The 24,169-nt window shown below is 38.0% G+C and overlaps 1 protein-coding gene across 8 annotated transcripts in view; it reads left to right on the top strand.

Moving 5' to 3' along the window:
- kiaa1217 (KIAA1217 ortholog) overlaps positions 1–24,169 on the top strand; it is a 133,236-nt gene that overhangs the window by 70,904 nt on the left and 38,163 nt on the right. For 6 of the 8 annotated variants that reach the window (XM_082183303.1, XM_082183302.1, XM_082183300.1 and 3 more), the window contains exon 2: positions 10,644–10,936. In XM_082183303.1, the coding sequence (XP_082039429.1) occupies positions 10,644–10,936 (293 nt within the window). Of the gene's footprint in view, positions 1–8,464; positions 8,689–10,643; positions 10,937–14,956; positions 15,216–24,169 lie in introns of those variants that run through there. The other 2 variants (XM_082183304.1, XM_082183307.1) reach the window with 2 other exon arrangements.

Genomic DNA, 24,169 nt, shown 5'->3' with positions numbered 1-24,169 from the left:
CCTGCTGCATTACAGCACTGACATGCCTCAGTGCTGATGACATCGTCCAACTGGGAGGCGGCCTAGCAGGGGTGATGTCATTGACAGCGAATCAGATCATTTGCTGCAGCCTTCATCCATTAGAGAAATTAGTGTTTTGTATCTTTGCCCTCCATCCGTCTTGCATCCCATCTTTCTAACCTCACTGCTTACCTCCCTTCCTTTTTCTGTAATGCGATATTTTGTCCCCTAAACCAGTTTTTCCCAGCCTGATCTGCCTCTGGCCGGGACATAAAACTATCTATGTTCATTTTAAGTTCATCTATTCATGCTATATAAGTTCATTTTTTCTCTGCATAATGCTGTGAAATAGACACATCAAAGTTTTTAAACTGCTCATCAATTGTGTTATTCAATCGTTTATGATATAGTTCGATTGTTTATGAGTGTCTGTGTAAAGCTGGAAGACATTTTGATGTGACATCTAAAGAAATCGCTTTGCCAGATGCATGTGCTTGTTGTAAACCTTATAAACACTTGAGGGCGCCAGAGTTGTAACAAGATAAGTGACGAGTGCAGTGCCCTCAAAAAGTATTTTAAACACTTAAAGTGATAGTTCACCCAAAAATGAAAATTTTGTCATCATTTACTCACCCTCAAGTTTTTCCAAACCTGTATGAGTTTCTTACTTCTGTTGAACATAAATGATGACAATTTTCATTTTCGGGTGAACTATCCCTTTAAGAAAATGTATCAGTGTCATTGCTTTAAATATCAGTTTTCAAAAAACAGTGCATTTTTTCAATCGAAAGTTTGTCAGGTGTATATTGAGTATGTGAACTGTGACATCCATGCATTTTTACAGACTATACAGGTATGTGTTTCCGTGGTCACATAAAGCCATGCTCACTTTCTCTCTGATTTCTTTTTCCTCAGTCATTAGTCACAACAGTTAAAAGCCGGTATGTTCTCTTGGAGTGTTTTTAAGGGTTTCTGACCACTGTGTTGGATGAAATCAGTGTGTTGGGATCTGTAGTGCTGCTCTGTGTGGGAAACAGTTTCTGTAATCTGCAGGAATCGAAGCTGGAAAGACTTTTGTGTACACATTGAGGAAATGAGAGGGAGACTTCGAGATGTTTTCATTTGGCCAGATGTTAATGACATACTAAAAACTTGATTTCTGAGATGAATAATGATGTGGGATTTGTGGGTTTATGTGTGTTTCTACACTATATAAACTTTTGAAGCACATGAGTCTGCCCCCGTTGGACCATTTTGTGTCATGTTGCGATAGCTCTCAGATTCTGCAGACTTCTTCCCTTATACTTTGTTCTTTCTGTTTATCCAGGAAAGAGCACATACTTTAAAGGTCACTTTAGAGCCAGGGGTGTGATGAAGGTGTGACAGCGGGTGTAGTGCTATGGGCCAAATTGGTCATCACTTACTCACCCCATGACTTATGACCTGTATGACTTTCTATCTTCACAAAGCAAATGTTTTGAAGAATGTTCACTTCTCTTTTTTAATGTATTTTAGTGTAATTGTAAAATTGTGTTGTCTTCCCATCTGAAGAATATGCATTAATAATAATGATAACATAATATTCTATTTATGCATTCAGCCAACCAACAAATAACACTGAACAATTAAATTATAATCATCATCATCATTATATAAAAATTCCATTCCTTTTACCATTATAATTATTTATTTGTATTATTGTTTGGTATGTTCAAATTACCACAAACTGCATACTGCACATTATTCTATAGTAAAAGTGTACAGTTTGTATAAAGAAGCTTCTGAGTCCCCCAGCATTTACCTAAACATCGAGATGTGACCATGCGGGACAGTACCAGTTTAATGAATGAGTGTGAGACGGTGAGGTGCAGTCATGTCTGAATAAGAGCACTGACATTTGAAGGTGCTTATCTAGTTTTATAGCAGCGAAAGGATTCTAATCACATTTTAATAAAGCCGTTTCAGCACTGTTTTATTAAAACATAAATTGTAATTTGGCAAGGCCCATGAACAAAATGAAAAAAAACTGGACTGTGATAAGACTGATGTGTGTGTCTGTGTTCACTAGACTGAATTCCGGACAATATTGTCTATCTCTGGTCAGATAGACAGCTGTATCCCTGCCAGGACAGACTCCTGTTAAATCTCAACTGTTAGACAGACAGAATGACTTTGGCTGCTTTCTACAGTATGCCCATGATGTAGCACTTCCTACTTTATCTTCTTCATTTCTCCTGTCTTCGCTTTTTCTGTCTGTATCTCTCATACACACACACACACACACACACACACACACACACACACACACACACACACACACACACACACACACACACACACACACACACACACACACACACACACACACACACACACACGCACACACACACACCTTGGGATGTCTCTTCTCCAGCTGTGTGAGGAATGATCCATGAGTTCATTCTGCCAAATATAATCAAGATGCAACTCTCACAGCTAGTGTATGTGTGTGTGTGTGTGTGTGTGTGTGTGTGTGTGTGTGTGTGTGTGTGTGTGTGTGTGTGTGTGTGTGTGTGTGTGTGTGTGTGTGTGTGTGTGTGTGTGTGTGTGTGTGTGTGTGTGTGTGTGTGTGTGTGTGTGTGTGTGTGCGTCTCCCTCATCTCTTCTCCTCATGGTGCCGCAAGCCCCTCTGTTGGCAGGGCGACCGTTGACACGGAGACAAACACAGAGCCGAGAGCTCCTTTATTCACTTTATTAAGGGAAAGGGTCAGTCATGGCCAACTGCGCAGTAACTCACACACTCAAACTGTCATGTAATGCACATTTGGAAACAAAACCCTAAAATACACAATACTATAAACCGTGTATCATAATTTAGAACAAAAACTATTCAGAATACACTGTCACTTCTTGTTGTATCACTTAATTAATGCGCATCATTTTGTAATAGAGTTCCCTCTTATGGCCACTTCCCATACAACACTAAATTATGCCATTTAGACAGATTACTGCGATTACAGACAGGCATAGACAGAGATAGATAGATAGATAGATAGATAGATAGATAGATAGATAGATAGATAGATAGATAGATAGATAGATAGATAGATAGATAGATAGATAGATAGATAGAGACAGACAGACAGATACAGACAGACAGACAGATACACAGACAGACAGACAGATAGATAGATAGATAGATAGATAGATAGATAGATAGATAGATAGATAGATAGATAGATAGATAGATAGATAGACAGACAGATAGATAGATAGATAGATAGATAGATAGATAGATAGATAGATAGATAGATAGATAGAGACAGACAGACAGACAGACAGACAGACAGACAGATACAGACAGACAGATAGATAGATAGATAGATAGATAGATAGATAGATAGATAGATAGATAGAGACAGACAGACAGATACAGACAGACAGACAGACAGACAGATAGATAGATAGATAGATAGATAGATAGATAGATACACAGACAGACAGATACAGACAGACAGACAGACAGACAGATACACAGACAGACAGACAGACAGACAGATAGATAGATAGATAGATAGATAGATAGATAGAATAGATAGATAGATAGATAGATAGATAGATAGATAGATAGATAGATAGATAGATAGATAGATAGATAGATAGATAGATAGATTTTACTGTATTTTTAATCCAGTTAATGTAGCTGTGAGAAAAAGAATCCTCTTTCAAAAACATAACTTACCAACCCCAAACTTTTGAGTGGTAGTGTAGATGTTCTACTTGTATCTGTTGTACTTGTACCCTTTTTAGAGTTAGGATTTTTAGGCTTATACAAATAAGGGCACTACAGTAAAGTGGATGAATAAGACCATAATCTGATAACTCTGACTGAACTCTGACATTGTGATCCGGTTCTACTCTTCTGCACTTCCACTGTAAACAGACACTGGAGGCTGAAAGCTGAACTCTTCCTGTGAGAGAGGGAAACATTTCACCAGCACCATTACAGCATCACAAACTTCTTTATTTACAGTAGAAAGCTCTTATTAAATAAATCAGGACACTCGCCTGCACACATGCAGGAACTAAAACAGGAATACACTTTCTTTACTCCACACCTGTTTTACAGACGCCTGTAAATGTGTGTGTATGTGAAAAGGTCTGCAGATCGTAAACTTTCAGCAGGAAAAACATCTGCTCTCTTTTACTGCAGACTTTGCTCTTGTAGTCAACCGGTTATAATGCCATTAGCAGATTATTTTGAAATAGCTAGATATATTAAAGGAAATAGACAAATAATGGCCAATATATCAGTCTAGCTCTACTTTAATAATTTGAATGTATGTGCATGTATGTATGTATGTATGTATGTATGTATGTGCATGTATGTATATGTGTGTATGTATGTGTATATATATATATATATATAAATATATATTGTAATGTACAAGTGAAAAAGGAAAGTTTTCTGTTGATTTCCCCAAGGAATTTGTCAGTGTCTCCTGCCTTGGGCTTGCTGCTGTTTGAGGGAACAAGATCATCCATGAGAACTTGCTGGAACAGAGCAAGTCAGATTTAATCTGGATTACAAATTGATAAAGGAGATAAAAACAGATTTCCCCTGAAGGCTCTGTGAATTCTTTTGTATTGTCTTGAGGGTTTATCAGTCTCATTACCTGAACATGCTGCCATTGTGATCAGGGGAGAAGAGGCACACCCGTATCACATTATCTTACGTTTTTTTGCTTTCATTATCCGATTAAAGTCAATTATTCAAGTAAAGGAAGATGCTGAAGATGAGCAGTACTTCTTGCCACCCTACCTGACACTCATCCTAAAATTTGACAGTGATTGACAGTTGGAATCCATCACCCGGAAAGCCTCAGGGTTTTGGAGGATCTTATTTAGAGGTGTATAGAAAGTACAGAGAGAGTGTAGAGTGTGTGTGTGTGTGTGTGTGTGTGTGTGTGTGTGTGTGTGTGTGTGTGTGTGTGTGTGTGTGTGTGTGTGTGTGTGTGTGTGTGTGTGTGTGTGTGTGTGTGTGTGTGTGTGTGTGTGTGTGTGTGTGTGTGTGTGTGTGTGTGTGTGTGTGTGTGTGTGTGTGTGTGTGTGTGTGTGTGTGTGATTAGCACCACCAAATGAAATTGGAATTGCAAAAATAATGATTGTTTCCAAATGTTTCCTCATCACCTCTCACATCTTCCATTGGTCAGTCAACATGATAGCCCCGCCCCAAACTAATGCCATTGGTTGATGCAGTGTTGCTAAGTTGTGTTGGTTTGGATCCTCAAACAAATGTTTGGATGACAGTAAAAAAAAAAGTAAAAAAAAACCTACAATTGTACAAGTCAACATTAGCTAGTTTTTATCTTATTAAACATACTTTTTGAACACAGATTAATAGTAGGATGATCATATTATGTGAATTTCGCTTTATGTGTGTGTGTGTGTGTGTGTGTGTATGATGTAAAATTGTGTGTAAGATTCATTTATCTTATTAAATGACACTATCATCCCTTAGTCAGTAACTGTCAGTAATGCAATATCCCCAGCCACACAAAAGAGCACTGTCCAACCAGAAAGAGAGAGAGTGGATGGAGAGAGATGTACATTGTTTTTAGAGAGAGGAGATGAAAGTTCATGAGTGGGAGCACAGATACACATTCCTCCATAAATCCATTACTGAGCACAACCCTACACCACTGACCCCAAACGCACCAGGATACACACACATCTCCTAACTAAAGACGCATGCCCTGTTCGGGTTACAGCCGAATGTCAGGCCACTGTGTCCCGTGACCAGGAATTGCAAGTTACAGGAGGTGAAGAAGACTGGAAGAGAAATAAAGAGTGTTTTTACAGGGGAAAGAGAGATGGATGTGGTTAAACTTCCTCAGCATTGTTCAATGTGAGTTTTTTTGATCGGAAGAGAAGTAGTGTGGTTTGGGAGATGAGGAATTGTGCTGTTGAGGCTTGTGGTTCAGGGGAAAGTAAGCAGTGGGAATATGTGTGATTAGGAAGAGCTTAATCAACATATTGCAGAAGGTCACTGGTGCTTTGGCATGAGAGGTGCTAATGTTGATTATGGCTGGCTCTACGGATTTATTATGGCTGGTTTAAACAGTTGGTGGGTATTTGGGCATGTGATAGCTGGACAATTTTAATAGATTTAATGGGTTGGCTTTGGCTTTTGAAATGGAAGTATGACTAAGAGTTTGGTTAATGTCCCGCACTGTATATAGAGATATTCTATGAAACGGATACCTATTTAGAATACGTTATGATTATTGTAGCATCTCAAGCTGAATGTAAATGTTGTATTTTCTTCTTCCTTAAGCTTTTGAGCTAGATCCACCAAACTTGGCATACACCTGGCTTTAGGCTAGTATGACTCATGTTGCTGTTTATTTTCTAATTGCTCCGACTTCCAGTAGCAAGAGGCCAAAATTCCCCTTGCTCAAAATGGGCCAAGACTCCAACTGTCAAACGTTTTAAATGTAAAGTCACTTTACACCAAGTAACATGTTAGTAACATGCTAAAGCATGCTATCAACACTTTACTAGCCACATGCTAACAATGCCTAGCAAGATTCTAAAACATGCTAGCAAGTAGTAACATGTAAAAACATAAATGGCCTTAAAACAAAACTCAACTTTATGATGAAAAATATATTTATGATATAAAACTCCATGATTTTGATGACATCACACTTCTCATCAGATTTTCTGTCCAATCAAATGCTCTCTAGAATCTACAGTGCCCCTCCCCCAAATAGACGCTGAAGCTGAGGCTAAAATTGGTCACTTGTTCACACATTTACTATTTGAAATGGCACATATGTGCACTATATACTATACAATACACTATACACTTTAACTTGTCAGAGTTCACCTTTGAAAGAAGTATTGGAAAAGTTCATTTCTTTATAAAGAGAAAAATATGATGCTAACATGGTTGACACATAACCTGGGGAAACAGCTCCAAGTCTTTTTAATTACACATTATGTCAACTAAAATCTAAATATATGTTGAGAGCGAATAAAGATCAAATGCCATCCTGCATAAATTCTGTTCCTTTCATATCTTTTTTATTTTATTTTTTATAATAGTACAACCTATTGAACAAACTGTACTTCTGTTTCTCATAGGTCTGTCAAATAAAAAATAGAGTCTACCCTGACATAAGGAATAATTAGCTTACAAAAAACAACAATAAAAAACATACAAGAGCGTACAAGAATTTCTTTCCTTTCCATTTATAATGCATTAGCTTTCAAATCTGTCTGTCCGAGCCGAACTATTATGAATTACTCCCTGTATGTGTTCACACAGAGACAGATATTCTTATGTCTTTTTGACAAAATGACAGGCTTGAATAGGATTATAGAAGATATATGAAACGTTTTAAAGTACCCTTCATTAAATAATCTACTTGCTGTGGAGCAGCCGCCCCCATTCAGCTGTTGGAGGATTACAGTTCTCCCAATCACTTCACATTAGACACACTGTGTTAGGAAAGAAATGCTCTTCAAAACAGTAGTATTTGACTTTTATAGCCAGCAACAGGAAACACCACGAATAGGGTACAAGAACACAACTGTTGCACTTTTAAACCAATAAGGGCACAAATCAAGTTTTCTTTAGAAAAAAAAAATTATACCAATGTTATACCAATTAAATAAACTGTTACATATAATAAAATTATCATAGCATGAAAAGTAGATGTTTTTAAGCAAATGAAAAATCTGTAATCTGTAACTTTTCAACCCTGTTGCCAAACGTATTTTTGGAAAAATTTAAAACCATTTTTTCCCTATGATTTATAAGAAATATTTTATAAATGAAAGTCTTTCAATAACTAGTGAATGGCATTTGATGCCACATTATTTTGTACCGATTGATAACAAAATTTAGGCTCAAAATGTGACCCTGTCACTTGCAACCCTGTGAATAAAAAATATTTTTATTTTTATTTTATTTTTTCTGGACTTTTTTCTGTCTATTTCTAAAAATTACACAGTCGTGCAAATCTTGCTTTAAACCATATTCAGCTTATCGCATTTTGGTAACAGGGTTGCACAAATTGCAAACCTGGAACACAATTTTTTTTTTAAATGCCTAAGACGTCATAGAACATTTAGTTTAACTTCCTGACACCATTTTCTAAAGGGTTAAGCACTTCCTTTCACTGACATTTTTTGGAAAAACAACAAAATCTTGTCTTATTTTCTTACTTTATTGAAATGTGGCAGTACATAGAAAATATAGACAAGAATGTTAACATATAGAAAGTATAAAAATGCAATTGAGAGAAGGAGAGAGCTCAGGAAGTAAGGATCTAGCACCTGTTGGCAAGGGCCCCTCGCTAAGCTTTACATGGGAACGTTAACGTCACCGTCACCTTTTTAGGTCTGGGAATGAGGACACACACACACACACACACACACACACACACTCCCACGCACTCAGCAATGCAGCGGGCTGTTTTCAATTGACAAGTTTCTACAGTTGATCACGAGTGCTGAGAGTAATCCCGACTCCATTAAAGTAAACTGCTAAAGCGTCTTTCACTCATGTGAAAGGCTGTGGAATCTGGCCAACAGCTGTTCTCTACAGACAGACTCTCAAATTCAGTGTCTATAGGGTCATTGTATTGGAGAGCATGGCAGAACCTGGAGAAGAGAATAGGAAAGACTTGCCTGGGGAAGGTAAGGGCTGCGTGACACTAATGTAGACGTGATAAAGCAAGGTTGCAATAACAGGGTTGAATGTTTGCTGTATGAAACAGGATTTCTTGATTTTCTTGTTGACTTACTTTGAGATTGTGTGTACAAGTGTGTGTGTGTGTGTGTGTGTGTGTGTGTGTGTGTGTGTGTGTGTGTGTGTGTGTGTGTGTGTGTGTGTGTGTGTGTGTGTGTGTGTGTGTGTGTGTGTGTGTGTGTGTGTGTGTGTGTGTAGCTTAACAGTTATAAATAGACTTGATAGATTGCTGTCCTGTGATACTAGGGGTACGGGGGAGGAGGATGGGCTTCAGGACTTATCAGCCTTACACTCTTACACTTAATAGTCAGTAATATTATTGATTTGACTGCATTGACACCATTGGATGAGAATAAAACTTGGACTGGATTGAGCTGGATGATGACACCAACTTTTTTGCTGTAGAGCTGCTTTATAGTTGATTTAACTTTGTTTCATAATTGACTAATTCTGCCAAATCAACACTGTTATTGAACTGAACTGAATCAACATTGAAGTGATTTGAAGTGAATAACGACACTATTGTCTTCTGAGAGCGGCTTATCTGAACTGAACTCATTTCATATTTTATTAACTTTACACCGTTATTGAACTGAACTGAATCAACACTGATGTGACTTCAGGTGAATAATGACACTATTGTCTTCTTTTTTTTTAGAGCTGCTTTAAGCAGAATTTAATTCTGTTTGCATCACTGATCACTATTTTTCCTATTATCAATGTGAAGCTGCTTTGAAACAATCTCTATTGTATAAAGCGCTATATAAATAAAGCTTAGTTGACTTGACAATTATATATATTTATTCAACTTTTGATGGGCTTTTTTAGACAACAGAACCTTAAGGTCTCAAGCCACCAGGCACTGTTGTCGTGCGAATGAGCGGGCCGGAGTGTGTTAAGGGTTAGAACGGTGTCATGTTAGCGGCCCCTAAGTTAATATCTAATGATCTTTGCAACGGAAGTGAATCAATCAAAACTACTTTAGCTGGACAATAACTTTATTCTAGACCTGCTGTAAAGCCAAAACAATCTCTGTTACTTTAATTTCCTATTATCACTGTAAAGCTGCTTTGAAACAATCTATATTGTTAAAAGCACTATATAAATGAAGGTGACTTGACAACAGGAGTAATTTGGAGTGAACTTTGGCCTACTGTTTCTCACCTATAGAGAAAACAATGAATCTCTTGGGGCTATATTTCAAAATCAGTGTAAATAAGTACTCATTATTAAGAAAAAATTGCCCATGTTAGGTACAAACATCTGTGTGCCAGTTTCACAAAAGAAGGCAATACATCAGAGAGACAGGTCATTCCCAACAGTAGTTTTGCTGACACAGTCTTTTCTCCCCTGCACTTCTGCAATTCTTTTAGCGGCCATTACTCTGTAAAAACGCTAAACATGACTGAATGTGTTTGCGTTTTTTTAGCATTCAATTTTATTCACCTCAGAAAGTGTTAGATAAACAGCACATCAAATGATATTTGAATATGTGCGTGACTTGTGGGTGTGTGTCACATTTGTTATGGGTAAACAATCAATGCTAGCATGCTGTGCACAGTTAGCTTTGTTAGGACATGTTTGCTTCTTTCGGTTTTTGGAAACTTTAGCTTGGGGATGATCAACCTGACAGCTTTATTTAATAAATCACACTTTCTTGTCCTGACAACACTCCTTGAGAATCATCTGTCTGTCATATGTAAAAGTTTATTTAGCCTGTGTGTGTGTGTGTGTGTGTGTGTGTGTGTGTGTGTGTGTGTGTGTGTGTGTGTGTGTGTGTGTGTGTGTGTCTACATGTGCATATTTATGTAACACCCATATGTAAAGATGAGTTCCACAAAAAAACAAAAACGTTCTCATATATTTCGCTAATCGTTTCATTTCATCTCTTTTTTTCTCCCAGAGCCTCTGAAGGGTAATCTAAAGGTTACTTCCAGTGAAGACGCAGAGCACCTGACCCGTAAACAGCAGGTTGTCTCCACTAACAGCCCTGGTTTCCGCTGCGAACCCAAATCCGCCCGGGCAGGGGCTCCACGCAGACACACTGTGGGCGGAGCGCGCAGCTCACGGGAGATCCTGGCCATGCAGCCCTCAGATATGGACAAAAAACGAGAGGCCTTTTTGGAGCATCTGAAGCAGAAGTACCCACACCACGCCTCCGCCATCATGGGCCATCAAGAAAGACTACGAGAACAGGTGAAGACCACCGTCGATACTGTTTGTTGTGACATTGTCGGCTCCAGAAGCCTAGACTTTGTTCACTAATGTATCGGATTTAGAGATGAAGTAAATGTGTGGAAAATGGAAATAGGTGTATTTAACATCATAAACAATGTTGAATGACAGATGAATGACAGCCCTGGGCTAAATCTCATTTTCTAACATTTGTTTGTCATAATAATAGCCACTTACGCAATACTCTTTACAGAAAATTGAAGGCTAATAAAACGCCAACTCAAAATGACATGCATTTATAATCACGTAAAAGTTTGAGCCACTTTATTGTATAGCTTGCTAGTACCGGGTTGGAAGTGCTTTTGCCTTCAAAAATGCCTTAATTCTTTGTCGCATAGATTCAACAAGGTGCTGCAAACATTCTTCAGATATTTTGGTCTATAATGACATGATAGCATCACGCAGTTGCTACAGATTTGTTGGCTGCACATCCATGATGCGAATCTCCCTTTCCACCACATCCCAAAGGTGCTCTACTAGATTGAGACCTGGTGACTGTGGAGGCCATTTGAGAATAGTGAACTCACAAAAGATGATTTGAGCTTTTTGACATGGTGCATTATCCTGCTGGAAGTAGCCATCAGAAGGAGGGTACACTGTGGTCATAAAGAGATGGACATGGTCAGCAACAATACTCAGGTAGGCTGTGGCATTTAAACAATGCTCAGTTGGTACTAAGGGGCCCAAAGTGTGCCAAGAGAATGTGCCCCATACCATTACACCACCAGCAGGAGCCTTAACCATTGATACAAAGCAGGATGGATCCATGCTTTCATATTGTTTACAACAAATTCTGACCCTACCATCTGAATGTCGCATCAGAAATCGAGACTCATCAAACCAGGCAACTTTTTTCCAATCTTCTATTGTCCAATTTTGTTGAGCCTGTGTGAATTGTAGCCTCAGTTTCCTGTTCTTAGCTGACAGGAGTCAGAACCACTGCTGTAGAACATCTGCTTCATGGTTCAGTGTGTTGTGCGTTCAGAGATGCTCGGTTGTAACGAGTGGTTATTTGAGTTACTGTTACCTACCTATCAGCTCGAACCTTTCTATTCTCCTCTGACCTCTGGCATCAACATGGCATTTTCACGCACAGAACTGGCGCTCACTGGATATTTTCTCTTTTCGGATCATTCTCTGTAAACCTAGAGATGGCCGTGTGTGAAAATCCCAGTAGATCAGCGGTTTCTGAAATACTGTGACCAGTTTGTCTGGGACCAACAACCATACCATGTTCAAAGTCACTTACATCACCTTTCTTCCTCATTCTGATGCTCAGTTTGTATCTCAGCAAATCGTCATGACAACGTCTACATGCCTAAATGCATTGAGTTGCTGCTATGTGATTGGCTGATGAGATATTTGTGTTAACAAGTCAGGTGTACTTAATAAAGTGGCCGGTGAGTGTATATCTGTGATAATCAGATTTGAAAGGGTCTGTGCAAACTAAAAAAAAAATTTGCAACCTGTGATGAAAGGTTTTTTTGGTATCTGTGGTGATGTGTATTTGTATTCACCGCCATTACTTTGTCCTGCTGATGGTCATAAATATGGTGTATGAGTGGAAAAATCACATGACTGAAACCGATGAATAGTAAAATATACAAACTATGAAAACAGTGCAAAGTATCACAAAGCAAATATGGCATGTTGCAATACCAGGAAAAGAAAGTAAAAATAATGATTCGCTGCGTCCCCCAGGGGGTGCTATGAGGCTTTCCCCAAAGCGACCCCTAGGGGACACAGCAAGTTCCCTATTCTCTGGGAACCATGGTTACATGTGTAACCTGAGACATTTTATTACCTGCAGGTAGAAGCTGAGAGAAACATCACAGTTATATATTTATCACTGAATGGTTGCAATGATTACATTGAACTATGCAAAATCATAGTAAAAGCCACTTATCTCATTGTTGTAACAGTGTCTTGTGTGTATGTGTTTTTTCTATTTTCTATCTACCATGGGTCAGTAAGAGGTTGTCCACAGGTTTTCTTTGTTCTGGATCTTTAGGTCTGAGTTATCTGGTAGCTGTAAATAGTAAAGAAAAGAAGTAAAAAGAAGAGAAACTTTTTATCTGGTCTACTTTCTCAACTAAAAAAGACCCCCAGGGTACAATAAACATATTGAGTGATGTTAGCAGTTTCTGCAGTGAATGACGCATATACGCAATATGAAAGTATATTCAGTGTATAAATATGGCATTCAGGCATTGCTGTCCTTACGCTGCACATTCTTCAGTTATGACCCCAGGGATCACCTCTCAGCCAACTCATAACATTAAATCCATTCATTATATTTTCATATTAAAACACTGGATACTGTGAAATAGTTTTCTTTCTCACCACAACCCCACAACCAACCAAACTCCAGTCCCAGAGTACTTAAAAAAGTTGTAAATAGATTGACCTCTCATTCCGAACAGGTGGAGGTTTGTTTTATATTTCCCCCCTTTGGCCGAAAAAATCCATTTTCAGTGTTTTGTGTCCAGCCGTAGTTGCCTGAGGTGAGAACTGAAGTCTGTGCCATATATCACACTGACACATTTTAGCTGTAAGGTCATGCCCTAAAATTTTCATTTTCTGTTCCGTTTCACATGCAAGTCTGAATGTTTAAGAAAAGTGACAAAGAGAAGTTTAGCACTGACCAAATCTTAAAGTCTACGTTTCTGGTTTAACATAAACAAACGTTTATTTTATAGCACAACCCGCTATAAACTATACATAACATTTTTGGAAGTATCATTTTGTGGTATGAAGATTGCTTTAAAACAAAATGCTTTCTGTAAAATGCTCTCTTTTCGCTCGTTTTGCCCATACTCATCCACTCAGTGGGTCTGTGGAATGTTATTTGGATTGCCCCAGGGGGTATTAACGAGAAAAGGTGGGGGCAGGGGCCGAACGCTTCCCACAGCGGGTGAGCGAGGGAGTGTTGCGTGTGTTTACTCCGACTGAAAACAAAAGGCTCCTCACCTGCTCTTAAAGACCTACACAGCAGAACAATGGAGGTGATTGACAGCTTCTCAAGAATGAGAGTGCTTGGCTGCAGAGTGTGAGTGTGTGTGTGTGTGTGTGTGTGTGTGTGTGTGTGTGTGTGTGTGTGTGTGTGTGTGTGTGTGTGTGTGTGTGTGTGTGTGTGTGTGTGTGTGTGTGTGTGTGTGTGTGTGTGTGTGAGAGAGAGAGTTTGTAACAGTGTGGGCGGATATGCACAGAGAAAGACAGGGAGAGAGAAAGAGAGAGAGGAATTTTGATTGGTTTAGTGCCCAGTCACCCATACACTTGACCAACCGAATCTTATTTGTATAGTCAATCATTTGCTTTTACAATATTTAACACAAACCTATTATTATTAAATAATTGCACAAACAGAATAAAGGCATATTTTGTTTTAAAGGTGGGGATTGTAACTAAGTCTTTGAACTGTTCAATGCTGCATTAATCAGGTCATGATGCATTGGCTGTGTGTCATATGAGCTGTTCTGAATGTTTTTGTGTCTTTATTTTATTTGGGCGTTCTGTAGCTGACACATTCACTGACCATTGAACAACATCAGCAAGGATGTGCTGAATCGCACAACAACACAAGGAGTTTAGCATTTAGTTTAGTTGTGTAAGACTTCACCTGTCCTTCACCTCACACTAAATCAAAAGTAGGAGAGCCTGGGGAGTGTTGCATCACATGTTGTTTACTTCAGTTTTTTTTTTTTTTGTCGTTTTTGTTACAAACTTTAATATAATAACAGTAGTAGAAAGCTGAAAGTGTAAATTAATGTCAGGTTCAAAGAATTCTGTTCACTACTGAATGGGTTGTAACACTATGAAACATGGTTTTAATTTTATTATGGTAATCAGATTTACTTGTTCAAAATAATTGTCCTATTTTTGTGATGATCCCAAAGGTATTTTTGGGTGGAGAGTTATAGGGATTTGAAGTCACCATAGTAATGAGTGATGTAAGAACAGGCTTGGCTCAGTTTACAAGTAGGTGAGCGCGCATAGAGCTGCTGGAGGAAAGCGCGGAGAGGAGGGGCGCGCGACACACACACACACACACACACACACACACACACACACACACACTCGCTCTCGGGCACTACATTGCGCGAAATGAACTTACTCCGGGAATAGAGACTAAAAGGACATGGCATACTAGTTTTCAACCTTCCTCCAAATCATGGGAATATTGAGAATGAGTCGCAACTGAGGACGAGTGTTTGAACTTGGCTGTATATCGTGGAAAAAGGTATTGTAACAATTCCTCATACTTTTTTTTTAAAACTTGCCGTCTATTTTTATAAACTCAATGCATTCGCCAGCAAGCACGCTGATGCTCGCGCGATCGTCTTGAGTCTTGCGCGCAAACTTCTGAACGCGGCGCGTTCTGTAACTAGAGAAGGCTCGTGCATGTTTGCTTTTCTGTAAGTTACTGTTGCAGTCAGTAACCCGATATGGGATTCTTTCTGGAGTGTGACACGGCTATAAAGATGCGGACGAGAAGGATAACAATAGTAGGGATCTGCTGCTCCCAACCAGGTGTGCTCAGGGGGCGTTTGGAGTGGTTCCTGTGAGGCTTGTTCTTAGCCATCGTTTGGATGTTGTATTTCATTGACTGTTCCATCTTGTCCGTTTTTAGATTTTAAACAGTGATAGACTTCTTGAGATGTGGCTGTGTGTTGTTTTTCCTGCTCTTGTCTGCGTGGGAAGATAGATATATGAGGTGTTAAATCCTGGCTTTTGGGTTTGTTGTTGGCGTGTGCTGTTTACAGTAGTTTGTAGTTTACAGTAGTTTGTAGGGCAATTCAATTGGTTGGGTCCCAGGTGCGAATAATGGGATGGGGGCGGGGCTTCTGAACGCAGAACGTTCTTATTTGGTTCCCAATGGGAAACTATGTTTGGGAACGTTCTGAAAAGCCAAACTTATAGAGATGGTTATGTGATGCAAATATCAAAATGTATTAAAGGTAGGGTAGGCAATTTCGGAGTGCCTAGAAATAGTAAGCTAGCTTTGAAAGCATAAAATCCTACCCACCATTTAGTGCGCTCTCCAAAGCCACAGCAGAGTTTGCAAAGAGATGGAGTTAGATTACCTCATGTCTCAAAGCAATAGGAAAATATTAGAATAATAATTAACGTATAAACAACTTACAGAGCTCTTACTTGTACCAGCTGACTGCTGCAGATTAATTTCAGTGTTGATAGTGTTGACATAGAAACGCATAAATCCGAGTCTGAGGATGTGAACAGCTCCGGGTAGAAGGTCACAGATTGCCATCTCATAATTACGGTTATGACATGGCATGAACGCAGCATAAGCTCGTTGTTTTGGTTCAAGAAGAACTGTAAAAGGTGGCTGCTGTTTGTTTTTGACGCTTGTTGCTGTCTGTCTACAACTCTGCATAGCCTTATGGAACGTGTTGATGATGTGTGATGATGTGTGAGCGAGCAGGGTGCGCGGAGGTTTGGAAATATACAAATGTTGACAGGCAGGTAGGACTAGTTGAGTCCTACCAAAGGTATCATTGAGTATCATTGAGTTCAGACCGAATGCAATGATTGGACGAACATTCTTCCACAGAAGATACATGTTTTAATATTTCGACCACTTCTATCATTGATTGCTATCAGGATGTGAGGAGGATTTCAACCAGTTTAACAAAAAGTGTTTGTAAACGAATTGCCTACCCTACCTTTAATTTACAAATCATGCATTATAGCAGGCTACGCAAGTGTTTTGAGATCATAACAGTATTGTGGAAGGGACCGCTCAAAATAAGTCTTTATTAATCAAAGATCTGCCCTTTTGATAATAATTTGTCTGAACAAATGAATGCAAATTGTTGCTGTTTTACTGCCACTGATGTTCATTTCAGCTGGAAACTGCGGTGAATTTTATGCAAATTTTTGGACCTTTACAAAAATATAGATAGGCACATTTTCCCAATGCGCCCATGCTGGTTAAATTAGGTATTACAACATGAAGCAAATTTTTTAGGTGACCTGACAAAACAAATGTACAGCCCTTTAGACTATCAATAGGGCTGTAAAGACGCTGTCAGCATTTGCTTTCAAATGAAATGAGCCATGATAGAGTCTATTAAAAAGCCGCTTGGACCAGTTTGTAAAGCTTAACTGAGAGTCTGAGACTTCTTCCTATTGCAGATTTTGACAGCTAATGCAATGACTGAATTGCTCACATAGGGCTGTGCATTCTGGGTGTATACTAGGCTTGCTGTCAGACAGTAGGCTAATTAAAGGTGTAAAATTCTTTTACATTCTTTAGAAAGAAGAATGTTCTACTAATTAGTGGTTGAATGAGACGCTATTGTTTATGTTTGAAACACGAACTAACCCTCACTAATTATACTGCATAATCACTTTCACCAATTATATTGTATTATTGAGTTGTTGGGTGTCAGAAGCATCTAAGGGAAGCTCCACATTAGCACAGTTTTCTTGTTGACGGTGCATTCCTGATCTGAGGCCAGCTACTTCGGCGCAGTTTTACTTAGAGCAACAACCCCGACTGGTCACAGATCAACCGCTTGGCACCTTCCCAGTTCTCCATCATTGCCGTTGTCTGCCGAGAGCAGACATGAGTGAACTGATATATTAAAATGTTCAGTTGTGGGTCATTCCGGGGTCATGAGCTCAACTGGAGACGCTGTCAGTTTAAATCGTGAGTGCAGTTTCAGTTTTGCATGTTTGGCTGCTTCATTCCCATGAATGGTCCAATTTCACAGGGCCATGCAAATACTATGGCAGCTGCTCTGATGGGGATTTGATGCTCATTTAAGCATGATGTGCAGAGGAGCCAGCCTGCAATCCACTGTTATGAGAGGTACTTCCATTATGTGGAGATGACTGTACTTTTGTAGAACAATGACAAGAACAATGGGGCGTCTTCTTGATTTTTTTATGATGGAACTTTGCACATAACATTTGAGAGTAAGTAAATCACTGTTTTATTAACAACATCCATTTAAAAAAAATAAAAAATCATTTGAAATCTGTCTCTGGTGACCCAATCACAAGTGTTGATGACGTCAGGGAAATCAGAGCTGTTCAGTAAAGTTGAGGACATTTTTTAATTTTCTGATTGGACAATTAAAGTCAAGAACCAATATTTTTGTGCAGTGGGTGCTCAATTCACATTTGTTTGTCTATGAAATGCAGTATATGGAAATAGGTGGAATATAGATAAGATGATTTTCAAAAGAAGTCTCTTATGCTCAAAGCGGCTGCATTTATTTAATAAAAATACAGTAAAATATTCTTGTAATAAAAAAAAACTGCTTTAATATATTTTGAAAGTTATTTATTTGTGTGACGGCAAAGCTGAGTATTCAGCATCATTACTCCAGGCTTCAGTGTCACATGATCCTTCAGAAATCATTCTAATATGCTGATTTGGTGCTCAAGAATGTTGAAAATATTTGTGCTGCTTTTTTGTGTGGAAAGTGTGATATTTTTTGTGGGATTATTTGATAAATAGAAGTTCGTAGCAATAGAAGTTCATGACTTTTGATCAATTTAATGTGTCCTTGCTGAATAAAGATATCTCTTCTTTCTCTCTCATATCATATCTCAGTTTATATAAGTGAAAAATCTTAAATTTCATCAAGTTTCTCTTTTTTTTCTGAGAATGTGTAATGGTAACCCCATAGAGAAGGTGTGAGTGATGCTAAGTTTTCTCAGTGTTTTGTTTCAATCTTTGACAGGTTTGAAAAGTAGTTTTTCAGCACATATTTCAGTGTAGTGACTCATTCTGTAACTATTTGTCTTTTATTCTTCTCTCTGTTGTTCTACCCAAGATGAGGACCTGAGATTGCTGAGTGGAGCCAGTTTGGTTAAAGCTGTAGTTTAATGTTTGAGTTTGGGACCAGTGAGATTTTTTAGACCGAAATTCAGCAAGGATGCATTAAATTGATCACAAATCAGTATATTAGAATGATTTCTGAAGGATCATGTGACACTGAAGACTGGAGTTATGGCTGCTGAAAATTCAACTTTGCCATCACAGGAATAAATAACATTTTCAAAATATATATATTTTCAAAATTGTAATAACATTTCACAGTATAACTGTTTTACTGTATTTTTGATCAAATAAATACTGCCTTGGTGAGCATAAGATACTTCTTTCAAAAACATTAGAAAATCTTGACCCCAAACTTTTTTATGGTAGTGTATTAAAGGGTCATGTTTCTAAAATGCCACAGTATAACCTTTTTAACTATAATTTCTCACAGATATGCTACAACACACACACACACACACACTCAAGGTTAATAATGTGTCAGCACATTCCTTCCTTTTCCATTTAGACTCTTTCTCTCCTTTTTCTGATACAGTTCAAACCACCAAGGTTAGCAGAAATAGTGGGAAAACCGCCCATTTTCCAGTCAGACCATGAAATTGCTGATGACTACGTTATACTTCTTGAATGAAGCTGAGACAGTGGCAGTATTATTAAAATAGCTAGTATATTTCTATTGCTATCAGTGTGTGTCTATGGGCCTGTTTACACTTGGTCACTTCATGCATTTTCTCTAATCGGATAGCTATCCGATTGTGAAAAGACCAGGTGTAAATGCCCTCCAAAACGCTTTCGAGACAGATTTAAATCTGATCACTTGAACCAGGTTGTTTGAGATGCTTTCCAAACAAAACTGGACAAGTGTAAATGCATCTTCGTTTGTTGAAACCACCATTTCACTCCACCATTTCACACTATATAAAAAAAATTTACATGTGATTCCGACTTTGTGAGCGGAAAAAACAGAGAGCCGCCATCTGGTTCTGTTTGGCCCAGACAAACTGTAACCCCACCCTCATATTCATATAGCGTGTTATAGACTATATGAATGTCTAGAGATTCAAGGTTATGGGGGTTAAGATTGTCAAGAGGGGTCAAGATGCAATCAGTTAGTTACTATATTAAAGTCCTTATATCTAGACCCAGAGTGGGAGGTTTTTTTATTTACAATTTGTTTTGTGCATTTTCTGCACACAATCTCTATAGTAAAATGTATAAAATGAAGAGTACTACAGTCTTATTGGCAGCTGATGCATTACATATTTGAGCATTCTTACAGTGTAATTACACAAATAAGTACTGAGGGTAGTCGTTGTTACATATCTTACATTTACCATAGTAATAACAGTAAATTATGCCTAATTACATGTAACTAGCCCTCAACCAAACCCTAATCCTACCCTAACCCTATAGTGAGTACATGTTGTTAATTAATATTACTCAGTACAAAATAAAGTGTAACCGTACTGAGTAATATTAATTAACTACATGTCCTTAAAGGTTTAAGATTACTTGAGAAGCAAACCAAATATAATATTTAAACTCTGTAAGTTGTTCTAAGTTATTGATGTTTATACTTAAAACAAGATAAGAAACTTTGTCAGTGAGGTAAGAAAAACACATGTAAAAAATGTTATTCTGAATATGTACTCTAATAAAAATGTATCTTAAAATCTTCTCTAGTAAATGTATATTTTTTAGATATTATGACTCAAAAATAAGACAAAAAATACTAGTTAAATTTTTTTTGTGTGTGTGTGTGTACTACATACAAATCAGCTGTAGTTTATATTCTTGTTCTAAGAAAGATAAATGTGAACAACTTTTTGCACCAGACACACTGACACCACAGCTAGAAATTCCTCTGTATTATATGAAACCTGCCGAGTCAGCAAACATGCCCAAACCCATCTCTGTGTGTGTGATATTTTCCTGCCAAGGTGTCAGTGCTGATGTGATGAATCGCTCAGATGTTTATCAACACACACACACACACCTCCTTGCTGAACATCTGCGTACCACCTATGCGTGCGGACGAGACCTCAAGCACCGGCGTGGTGAAAGCCTGTCACAAGACTTTGTGAGCGGAAAAAACAGAGAGCCGCCATCTGGTTCTGTTTGGCCCAGACAAACTGTAACCCCACCCTCATATGTTCCTGCGCTGCCCTATCCCCACAGAAAAGAGGAAGAGAGAGAAGAACCGGCATAAAAGGAAAAGAGGAAAATTGCCTTTATATCTATCACCAGACCGAAACAAGAACAGATGGACAATTTTTCCAGATGCTCTTGATTTAGATACAGTGTCTGCAAGGCCTGGTGTGTCTGCAGGCGATAGAGAGCAAACTGTAGGACTGTTATTGCATTACTGATATGTGTCTGGTTTATGAAAGAAAATATTTGGATTGTTAAATGAGGTGGTTTGAGTTGCTGGTGGCTGATTTCGGTCTGATTGCTTTCCATACACTTGGTCTTTTCATGATGGGATGGCTGCATAAATGTGAACTTTTAGAACAATTCTCCTATGTTTGTAAGATTGAAGTGACTGGAGGTCATTCATTTTTAGGGGCAGTTGGTGTTTGAGGTGACAGAATAAAGTTGCAGATAGCAGATGCCATGATGCAGTAACTACCAATGGGAGTGCAGCTCATGATGCGGTTGGATACTAGTTGTGAAGAAACTAGTGGGACCTCTAGTGATTTATTCACTGTTAGTATGAACACATCTATAGTTATAAACACACCATGATTGGATATTTCAGGGGCCATGCCAGCGCTGAGGTCAGTTCAACGTGTTCTTTCTTGTAGACTAAACCAGCACTGGGAATCTAATGTGTTTAAGTGTGTATACTGCATGAATGTGTGTGTCTCCAATATATTGAATAAGAAAAAAGAGCTCTTTGTTTTTTCTCCCCCAAGGACATCTCAAACATGAGTTAATGAATACTTTTACAGTCTTCTTGTTTCTTATACACTATCATTCAAATGTTTGGGGTCAGTAAGTTTTTTTTTTTTTTAAGAAAAAATTACTTTTGTTCAGCAAGGATACATTAAATTGTGGAAGTTTGTTTCCGCCACAGAATAAAACATTTTTAAAAATATTTGCGACTTTTAATCTCACAATTGCAAGTTTACATCTCACAATTCTGACTTTATTTCTCAGAATTGCGAAATGAAAAGTCAGAATTGCATGATATAAAGTCGCAATTGCGTGTTATAAAGTCGCAATTGCGTGTTATAAAGTCAGAATTGTGAGATATAAACTCACAATTGCGTGTTATAAAGTCAGAATTGAGAGAAATGAACTCGCAATTCTGACTTTTTTTCTCGCAGTTGTAAGTTTACATCTTGCAATTCTGACTTTTTATCTCCGAATTGCGTGATATAAAGTCAGAATTGCAAGATGTAAACTCGCAATTGTGAGAAAAAAAGTCTGAATTGTGAGATAAAAAGTCACAATCACACAATTGTGAGATTGTCGATTGTGAGATCGTCGCAATTGTGAGAAAAAAAGTCAGAATTGTGAGATAAAAAAGTATGCTGAAAATACAGCTTTGCCATCACACGAATGAATACAATTTTAATGATATTTAAAAATATATGAAACAATTATTTTATTTATTAAATTGTATAATAATATTATTATTATTATTCTGAAATAAAAGAGTTCAATGAACTGTGTAGCTTTACTTTTTACAGCACAAATCTCCAGGCCACACAGAACATTTTTTGAAACTAAACAGAAAATGGGCCATTCAGAAGTCGTCACAGTGTTGAAGACACAGCCGTGAACACATTAACACATGACTGCCCATATTTACATATAAACAACTTTTAAGTATCCAGCAACTTGCCATTGTTACTCATTTCACATGCAAAAGTGATTTGCATATAGGAGGTATTTAAAGTTATATTAGAACTTCTTAAAGGTACAGTAGCAAAAACAGTCTGGGTGGAAGTGGTCACGTTGAACTAAATTATGATTGATGTTGCTGTAAGAAACCTTTACTAATGTTATAAGTGGACCTTGGGGGGAAAAATACGCCCCTGGTTTTGTTTTTGAGTGTGTTATGTGTGGTGGCAGGAGATCATGGATTCCAATGCATTTTGTGTATGTTGTGTGAGTGTGTGTTTTGTCCATAATGAGTATAGCTGATGTTACATTACTCTTTCAGGGGGGAATCCCAGCATAACTGAGGTATCATGTTAAAAAAAATGGTAAAACAACTGGCAGAGCCAGAACAATTCAGCTTTAAAACTATCCCTGTATAGCCCTTCGCATCTGTTACTAAAAACATGGCCTGGTTAACATTGGTCTGAAAAAATCTTAGACTCATTGTGTTATCTGCTGCGGTTATCACTTTTTATTGCTATTTCTTTCTTGTCTCTCATGACAAGTCTTATTGGCTTGACTATAAAGGCTTTGCAATATTGCCAAAGCAAAATTCATGGTACGGATAAAGTACTCCTTATCTCCGTTTGTATCTTTTTCATTCCTGCCAACACACACAAACCTGCTTTTTATTCTTACAGTTGCAGATATGAATTTTGCTTGTTATTTTGTAAGCCACAATTTCCACATTGATAACCATGAAGTTAATTCAAGATAAGTGAGTTATAACTACATCATTCACTTGTCCTCTTTATAGATTCTGAAACCTGTTTGACCAAACCACTTCCGGATCGGTAGTTTATGCAGTGCTGTTTTTGTTACGGTATCTTACTGTATTGAGGAGAGCAGACACTCTTATCGGGTAGAATACACATATATACAGTATATAATAATTACAGACCTTCATGCGTTAACTGTGCAATGTAAGTGATAGTTTGTGTAACTCTGTATTTTGTATGTTTGGGTGGGTTTTCACAAGTTTAGTTCAGTTTCCTGCGTTTCAGTTAGTTACTATGGTTTCTCATTGTTTGATTATCATTTGCACCTGTTGTTCATTTCGTTTGATCTGTGTATTTAAGCTCTGTGTTTCTTTCAGTTCATGGTCAGTTCACGTTTTACGTCATGTTTCTAGCGGTTGTTCTGTTTCATTGTTCTGAGTATTTTGAGTTCAGTTTAATAAATCTCAGTACTGCTGCGAATAGATCCTTTTCTCACCTTTATTGCAACCGTTTGTGGTTTGACACGCAACTGCTATTGAGGCCATATGTTGTTAAGGGGAATATTAGCTCTAAAAACATGCACAGATACATATTTCTAAAATCAATTGGCATCATCCCATCCCCCGCCATACTCTTTTTAACAAATGATTATTTTTCATACTATTTTATTGTAGCATTTTTAAAGTAATATGATTATATTATCAGAATTATTTTTTCATACTATTTTAGGCTATGTTCACACTTAGCAGCGTCTGTCCTACATTATAACCCTAT

The sequence above is a fragment of the Leuciscus leuciscus genome, assembly GCF_965113295.1.
Source record: "Leuciscus leuciscus genome assembly, chromosome: 11".
NCBI classification, from domain to species: Eukaryota; Metazoa; Chordata; class Actinopteri; order Cypriniformes; family Leuciscidae; genus Leuciscus; species Leuciscus leuciscus.
This window is presented reverse-complemented; position numbering and strand designations above follow the sequence as displayed.